The 8588-nt window shown below is 53.6% G+C and overlaps 1 protein-coding gene across 1 annotated transcript; it reads left to right on the top strand.

The window, feature by feature from the left end:
* The first annotated feature begins 553 nt into the window (after positions 1 to 553).
* Positions 554 to 5706, top strand: Mrgprg (MAS-related GPR, member G). Its single transcript, XM_005384224.1, has 2 exons — positions 554 to 665; positions 3837 to 5706. The coding sequence occupies exon 2, from the start codon at positions 3867 to 3869 to the stop codon at positions 4929 to 4931; it is 1065 nt and encodes a 354-aa protein (XP_005384281.1). The 5' UTR covers positions 554 to 665; positions 3837 to 3866; the 3' UTR covers positions 4932 to 5706.
* Positions 5707 to 8588: the final 2882 nt, after the last annotated feature.

The following is an 8588-nucleotide window of genomic DNA, read 5'->3' as shown; positions in this document are numbered from 1 at the left end:
GTGAAGAAGCTCCAGCCCTCCTAACTCAGTCAGCGCTGATCCTGTTGAACTCTGGGCCTCATTCCTTGAATGGGCTGAAGGAAATCCCTCAGAGCACTGGAGTTGGCCTCCTAGTTGGGCATGAATTTCACCACTCACTTTAGGAATTGTGGACCCCGCTGTGATGCCATGATGTCTAACAGAGATGCTGCCCCCAGATTGTCTTCCTGAATGGTGCAGATGTACTTTGGCAAGTTCTCATCAAATATTTGGAGTTTTTCCCATAGTTCTGGACTTTCACTGAGCCTGCGGTCTCCTTTATTGCTCAGAAAACCAAGGTTCTCTTGCAATAGACTCATCTCGTCTCTCATGTGGGTGTGCCATGCTGTGATAGTGAACTGATTGGTCAACTTGAGTAAGAAACGCCCAACTAAATTGGATCAGCATAGTTCTGGGTGTGGCTGAAGGGATTTAATGAAAGCAGAAGACCCACCCAAGGTAGGCTTGTCACTTGAATGGTATAAAAGGGAAATTTTGGAGAAGGAAGGCTCCTTGCTGTTTCTACAGAGAAACTCTATGTCTTCTCCTTCACCTCAGATGTTGCCGCCCGGCTTCCAGAGCAGACTTTTCAGCCTGTCATCGCAGATCCTTTGCTCTCCTGGTACGGACTCACTCGGAATACTAAGGTGAGCTCCAGGCTTTCAATTGGATCTTTTGGATCTCCAAGGCACAGACAGATCTTCTGCACTTTTCCATACCCAACTCTGTGGGCAGCCATAGTAAGCCAATCTTGTAAATTCTTATATGTTTGTACCTCTTGCACTAAATCTGTTTCTCTAGTAAGCACTGAATGATACACATGCTTAGCACCTGAATGTCCGGACCTTTTTTTCCATTTCATCTGGACTACCTTGGTAGGTAACTCCTCTCCAAGGACAAGACTAAAATGTTCTAGATAAATGTATATTGGAGGCTTAGTGGAAACCACACACCCCAAACACCAGAGATATAGCCAATTACAATGTATCCCAGTGACCAATGACAAGTACTATAAGTAACATCAGCCATGGCTCTCCATTTACCTAGGTCACCATGGAAGAGCTGGAGTGGAATTATGCTAAACTTCAGGGGCAAAGACGCTAAGCACTCACATAAGGGGAGAGGAGCATATTTGGGACAGATGCATATGGATAGCCCCAGGTATGGGCCCTTGGATCAGCCAGCAGCACCATTAGGAATGAGTTAAATGTACCTCGATTTCTCTAGACCCGTGGCTGGGTACCAGCTGGTCAGTGTGGCAGCACACCGTGTCTTAAAGACAAGGATGGGTTTGCACCAATGAATGTGGTGGCCTGGTATTCACAGGCCTGCACCAAACAGGACCCAATGGCTGTGGGGAAAGAACAGGTTCCTGGTTATCCCAAGTTGGTTATTGCTGTGGACACTGCTTCCCAGCCAGACAAGTGAAGTAGTATCTGCCCACTTAATGCTAAGACTCCTCATAGGCTCAGGCTCATGACAGAAGAGAGGGCCGCAGAGGATTGTAAGAGCCCATCACAAGTGCGGGGCATATGGATTCAGCCACATATGACCACAGCCATCCTGAGTAACAGCCATGATTGCCTCAGAACAGCCCTAATAGGGTTTTCCTGCATAGTTTGCTGGTCAACTATAACACACTAAGCCATAAGGGTGGTATGTGAAGATTTATGACAGGCTCCTGGCTTCAGGGATGAGCCTGAGTCTTTGATATTATCTCAAGACAAATCAGAAACATTCCAGGCAAGATGAAGTCACGTTTGTTCTAAGCTATAAATATGTCCTTCTTTCTGACCCAACTAATAGACATCCAACTGCTTTGCTGCCGTGCAGGACCACACTTCTGCCAGTAAGTCCTCCGGTCAGTTGCGCGCTGTGCAGTCCTGCCTCTGTCTGCCTCTCTTCTCTGTCTCACAGTACCCTGGGGCTGTCCTAACACATGAAGACTGGGCTTTCCAAAACCACTCACGTGCTGGTCTTCCATTTCCCCTCTCCAGTGGCCGGAAGGAGGGAAGGGCCGCCCACAAGCACAGCCCATTTGAGCTCACTCCAAAGATTCCCGCGAATGGCCACTACACTCTCCTCCTTCCCAGGAGCTGACTGGGTGCTTTGGATCCAGCCAGTCAGGTCCCAGAGGAGAAGAGAGGATTTAGGGCCGGGGAGGAGTCTCCAGGCAGGGAGTGTGGGTCAAGAGAGCTAAAGACAGCTGCGGCCATCAGGTGATCAGTGGGTAAAGAGATTCGTTCCTCCACCTGCTCCTGAGGTGAGATGCTTCTCCTCCGTCCTCTGCAGCTCTCTTTTCTGGGCCCAGCTCTTGGAGGTGCACTGGGGCTGGGGGTTTCTTCTGGGAGGTGGAGGAGGGGGCAGGAGGGAGGTAAATACTGAGGGCAGCTCTGCGTCTGTGCAGGATACCAGACACTCGGATAACAATGGTGATACCCCATCCTAGAACTCTCTTTGTGCCTCCCCTCAGCATCTCATTCAGAGAGGTGCCACCCACACGTCCTGCTCTGCACTGGCCTTGACCTACCAGTTAAATGAGCAGGAGTGCAGTTTCTCTTGTGCACCTCAAGGAAACTGAGGCCAGAGAGGGGTAGAGTCTTATCCCGTGTCACCACCAGGACACCAGAGTGCGGCCAGGTCCCTGACTCCTAGGTCCTGAGATTCTGTGCTCTGACTCTGGTGTCAGAGCTTGGGAGTCAGGCACGGTCTCCATGAGGGTGGTGGGCGAGGATGCATGGTGTAAAGTGGGGTAGTCCGAGGGGACCAGGAGGCTACAGGAGGCCCAAGCCCATAACGGGAAGCAGAGCCATAAGAGGGGCTCACCCGGGTGAGTGGAGAGGTGGTAAGGGTGGTCCAGGTGGGGCACACAGTCCATGCCAAGGTGTGCCAAGGAGAAGGCAAAAGCCACATCAAGTTCCGTCTCTCTTTATCCCCTCTGTGTCTCTCCCCTCTATCTCTGTCTGTCTCTCTGTCTCTGCCTCCTTCTGTCTTCCCATTTCTCTCCCACCACTCCCCAACCCCGGTACCCTAAGTACCCCCAGCCTGGGTCCTGATGCCCCCAGCAGCATGTCCTCAGGGCTAAAACAGGGACTAGCATGGATGCTGTGGAGGGCAGGACAGGGAGGGGTTGCCCTGAGGCCCTCCCTCCTGCTCTGAGGGCATTCTGGGCAGGCCTACTCCTCGGTTACTCTAGCCAGCCACAAACACTCGTGTCTTTTTCCCCAAGAACCCCAACCCCATAGCTGGTCACTGTACTTGATTTGAGACTTCAGAGAGACCTCTGGAGCTGTGTTCCCTCTGTGACGCCTGGGGAAGGCCAGGGGTCCCCTCCACCCCTTAACCCCATCACTACATCTTTGCTCCTGCTGAGGCCCCAAAAGCTGTACCCACTGCAGGGCAGCATGCTCTGGGGGCTCATCACTAGGCACTGTCCAGCCAGAGACCCTCTGGGGTGGGAAGTCTTAGCAAGAATATGTTCCAGGTCTCAGGCTGGGAACCCCATGTGGGGTTCCTAGTTAGAGAGAATGGGGAGCCCCCCTGCATGTGGTCCCTGTGTGTCCTCTTTGTCTGTAGACAGCTGTCCAGTACATGGTGTGCCTCTGCATGTGCCTCACCAGGAAGGGACATTTGTCTGCCCAGCAGGGGAAAGTCAGGGATGGCCACCTGCATGTGTGACAGGCATTGGGCATGTGTGACTGGGAGTCCAGTTGGCTGAACACTGAGTGAAGTCACACAGAGCTGGGAGGGGGATGCACACCAGCACCAGGACAGCCCTCTACATGACCCCATTGGTCCGTACCTGTCACCCTCTGCAGGGTCCTTCCTATGCCTCAAAACCAGCCAAGATGTTCGGCTTCGACTTCTTCGGCTTCAATGTGTTCGGCCTGGACATGCTCAACATGTTCCAGCTCCCAAGCTACTTGGGCGGCTTCAGCAAAATCATCATCTACTGCACGCTGGCTGTGTCACTCCTGGGGGCCGTAGGCAACGGACTGGTGCTCTGGTACCTGGGCTTCCACATCAAGAAGCGCGCCCTCAACACTTATCTCCTGAACCTGGCTGCTGCCGACTTCCTGTTCCTCTCCTGCCAGGCAGGCTTCTGCATCAGCCATGTGATGCTGGGTAACTCCCAGAGCACGATGTTCTTCGCGGTTACCTTCCTGTGGTTCACAGCGGGGCTCTGGCTGCAGGGGGTCTTCTGCAGCGAGTGCTGTTTCTCCTACGCGTTCACCTCCTGCTGTAAGTGCAACCGTCCCAAGTGGACCTCGATTATCATCTGTGCCATGGTCTGGGTGATGAGCATGTCAGCTGTGCTAACGACGGCCAGGGCCTGTGGCATGTTGCAAGACGCGTTTCGCCTGGGGTCCTGCCTCCATTACCATGCTGCCAGCATCGCCTTGCTGGCGACCCTCATGATCACAGCGGGTGGGGCCAGCATGACCCTCTTCTGCCTGAGCTGCTGCAAACTGCGCCAGTTTCCCAAATTCTACCGCGTTGTCAAGACAACAGCGTCCCTGGTCGTCGTCTGTCGCCTGCCTTTCGTCCTCTATTGGAGCCTGCGGCCTATCCTAAACTTTCTGATGCCCATGTTCCTCCCTCTGGCCACCTTCCTGGCCTGCATCGACAGCACCTCCAGGCCCTTCATCTACTACGTCATGGGCCGGCAGCGCGGGAAGCGAGAGATGCCAGGGGTGATTCTGAAGAGAGCCCTGACAGAGCACACCCAGCAGAACACTGGAGGGATGTCGAGGGGGCTGTCTAGGGCGCTGGCTAGGGTGCGATCCCTGCCTTTGGTACGCGGCCGCCGCATCGTTAAAATTCACGCCGCTCCTGGGGGTCCTGCAGCGCGCCACCCTCCAGTAAGACGGTCCTTCAGTTTGCCACCCACCAACAAATTCTCGCGGTATTAAGATGGAGTAAGTTGTTACAATATAATTTTCCTTTTGGCCAATAATGCCGAAAACGCCTGGGATGGACCACCGCGCCCCACCCCCACTCCTGCCCCACTGCCTTTGGGCCTCGTGTAGGAGGGGCCAGGCCTCCCTCACCCTGCCGAGGTCACCCTGGCCTAGGGGACCCACGGACCTGCAGAGGATAAGAGACCAGGGAGACAGGCAGGTGCAGAGAGGAGAAACGTGGACACAGAGAGGATGTGCAAACTCCTCCCCAACCATGGCAGGTCACCATGGCCTACAGCAGAGCCCCCGTGCGGCTGGATGCAGTGGAGCTCAGGACTCTGGCTCCTGGGCAGATGCCCACCGACTCGCTCCCCGAACACTCGACTCTTCACTGAGGAGCCTCAGTTGAACTGCTCGTGTCTCCCCGTCTCATTCATGTATGCCCCCAAACTTCCGCGGTTCAGAGCCCACTCCTCTCCCACCTCACAGGGTGTATGCTCAGGGAGACCTGCCCAATTCTCCTTCCTGGTGTCACCAACAGAGACCACCAGGTGGCGTCGCTTGATCACCAAACAGACCTCTTTCCTGGCTGGGCCGTCCTCTCTGCACCTGCAGCCCACCTACTTTTCCCACCCTACTTCCTGCCCCGGACAGGGAAGGGCTCCTGCTGTGGACCCTATGTTAACCCTTCCCCCTCCCCAACTTGGTTCACCTGTGGCTAGTCCAGACTGGAGAGAGCAAGAAACAGACAGACAGAGATAGAGACAGAGACAGAGGCAGAGGCAGAGGCAGAGGCAGAGGCAGAGGCAGAGGCAGAGGCAGAGGCAGAGGCAGAGGCAGAGGCAGAGAGAGACACAGACTGAGAAAGAGGGAGACAGGTGGAGATAGACAGACAGAGAGACAGAGGAGCCAAGCTTCTGAAATACTAATCATCTTATAAAATTTCTGATTCTTTAAAATACACACATATCTCCCTTCCTCCGTGCACATTGTTAAAACATTGACCTGAACGTGGTGGCACATTCCTGTAATCAGCACTTCTGGGAGACAGGATAGAAAGTTTGAGCCCAACCTGGGCAAGACCCTATCTCAAAAAAAAATGGGGGGTAGGGGTGGGGCTGGGATTAGTTTGGTACTGAAAAATAAAGTCAAGGCCTACAGAAAATATTTATTGAAAAGATAAATTACCAACATCCTTTCTACCAGATGGACACATTTTTAGTGAAGAACAATTTGCTCATGTATTTTTGTAATAAAGACCCTCAGAAAATTCCTTTTATATTTTACTTTTTACCAAAATAAAGATATTGTAGCTCTGCAATAACTATTATAGCAAAATGTTTTACAACAATCTTCAAAATACTGGATACAGTTGTGGTTTTTTTCCATTGGAAGAATAATGTGTTATTGCTTATGATGGACACTGGAGAATGTTAAAAAGAGGAAAGAGAAAAAATTTACCTGTGGCCACCTGCCCCAGAGAAGCCAGGATGAATGACCTCTGCCCCTTCCCCAGACTGAGCTCTTTCGGGGGGAGTGACTCCAGCAGGTGATTGGGGACATGGGGCTCTGTTGATCTAGGGCCATGGTGGGCTCAGCGAGGGTAAGTGGAGGATCTCCAGCCCAGGTAGGTCAGGGAGGCTTGGCCCAGGGGGGCACCATGGGAAGAGTTGTCCCACGGGGGTGTGGCTCCCTTCCTGGAAGGCCTGGAGATGGAATAGGGGAAGCTTCAGAAGCAGGGCGCTCTGAGTCAGCCCCATCATCCATCCCAGTCCCAGGGGATAGCTGGGCGCCCTGTTTTCAGCTCCTCTGCCCAAGCCCCAAGGCCTCCTCACACCATGGCTTCACTTCCATTGCTGATAGTTATTTGTTTGCCTGCTCAGTGCCCCATGCAGGACATCTGTGTGCTGAGGGGGAGCAGGTGGGCAGCCCAGCAGCTGACAGCACCTGGGGCACATGACAAATAGCCCAGTCTAGACAGATGGGGAGCAGGGCTTCTGCCTCAGGACCTGCTGCTGGCGTTGGGGGGGCACCGGCCTGAGCCCACAGACAAACAGCGGTGACCCCTGTCCTTGAGAAGCTCATGCTCTGATGGAGGGCCTGGCTGTGGTGGTTAGTCCGCCTGCAGAGCTCTGGGCTGCTCCCTCTTGGCATCTCTCCGGCTGTGTGACATCCAGTCAGTTCCATGGCTTCTCAGAGCCAGGCCTGTGAAAGGAGGTGGGAAGCTCGCCTTGCCAGGAGGGTAGAGGCCAGGCCGTGGTGGAAGGCAGCCCACCGTAGCCCTCGGGGACAAAGGCACTGCTCTTCCCACCTGCAGCGCAGCAGATACACTCTGTTCTCAGCTTCTCTTGTGCACAACTGTCCCTGAGTCCCAAGGTTGCCACACTGCTCGGAACAGCTTCCTCACACCCTGGGCTTTGTTTCCTCAGTTTTTAGTCACATGTTCACTCTCTTAGTGCCTTGTCTCACACTAGAAAGAGAGCTGCTCACAGACACAGAGCCAGCCACCCTGTCATTGCTGTCATCCAGGAATGGGAAGAAGATGTGTTCACTGGATGGACAGGTAACCAGATGGATGGCTAGATGGGTGGATGGGTGGATGGGTGGATGGGTGGATGGGTGGATGGATGGATGGATGGATGGATGGATGGATGGATGGATGGGTAATTAATGAGGAATAAGGCTGGACAAATAAATGATACAGTCCTGAACTGTGGAAGCCCCTTGGCCAGCCCACAACTTGACCACTGATGTCAGGCAAGGGCCCAGGTTTGCTCACCATTGAGCCCAGCTGCTGGGGCCTCATCGTCCAAGGCAACTCCCTGCTGTGCACTGGGCATGGTATGCAACCTATGGACCTGCCATGGTGGCCACTGTCCCCAGGGAGCTCAACATCTGGAGAAGGGCGTAAAGGGTGAAGCAGCAGCACCAAGAAGTATGAGGAAACCCCATCCGAGAGCACAGCAAGAAAACTGAGGCAAGTGGAAAATGCCGGAGACAGATGTGGCAGTGCCATGATCAAGGAGTAGCGTTAACCCTGTTGCTCTTGGAGGGATTGTGACAAAGTTATGGAAACACCATAAAGACGCCAAGCTATCAGCAGGGTGGAAGGATGGGCCAGCAGGGCCAGGCCAGGCCAGGCCAGGCAAAGGGACTTGCAGTTACGAATTCAGGAAGCTGCTGCTGTCATTCAGGGAATGGACGGGACAGTGGGTGCTGAGAGTGTGGGTGGATAAGATGTGCGGTGGAGCAAGATGACGTTGGGATGGGGAGAGGCCAAGGCCTGTGGGTGGGAGAGAAGCCACTGCTCAGAGCAGAGAAATGCAGTCATGAGAAGAGGCTGTGAGCAGCTGGCCCAGGGAGGGGACAAGGACAATCAGGGGACAGTGGGAAAATTCCCAAGTTTGCATCCCCAAGCGTTCAGCTCAAGTAAACATAAATGGGGAGAGAGACCCATCCAGGTTCGTTTTGTGTGTTTCTTTCCCGCGTGAATCTCCAGTTCCCATGGAATTGCGTCTGAGTCTCCGCTGTAAACTGACTGCTTGGGTGCACTGAGTCTAACTGTAGCTTTATGTTAAGTTATGAAATCGGGTGGTATAAATCATGTGGTTTTCTATTTCTCCAAGATGCACATCTCTACATAAATTTTAGAGCCACCCGACAATTTCT

This window comes from Chinchilla lanigera, unplaced genomic scaffold (genome assembly GCF_000276665.1).
Source record: "Chinchilla lanigera isolate Chin_1 unplaced genomic scaffold, ChiLan1.0 scaffold00021, whole genome shotgun sequence".
Classification (NCBI taxonomy): Eukaryota; Metazoa; Chordata; class Mammalia; order Rodentia; family Chinchillidae; genus Chinchilla; species Chinchilla lanigera.
Note: the sequence above shows the minus strand (reverse complement) of the source record. Positions and strands in the feature narration are given on the sequence as shown.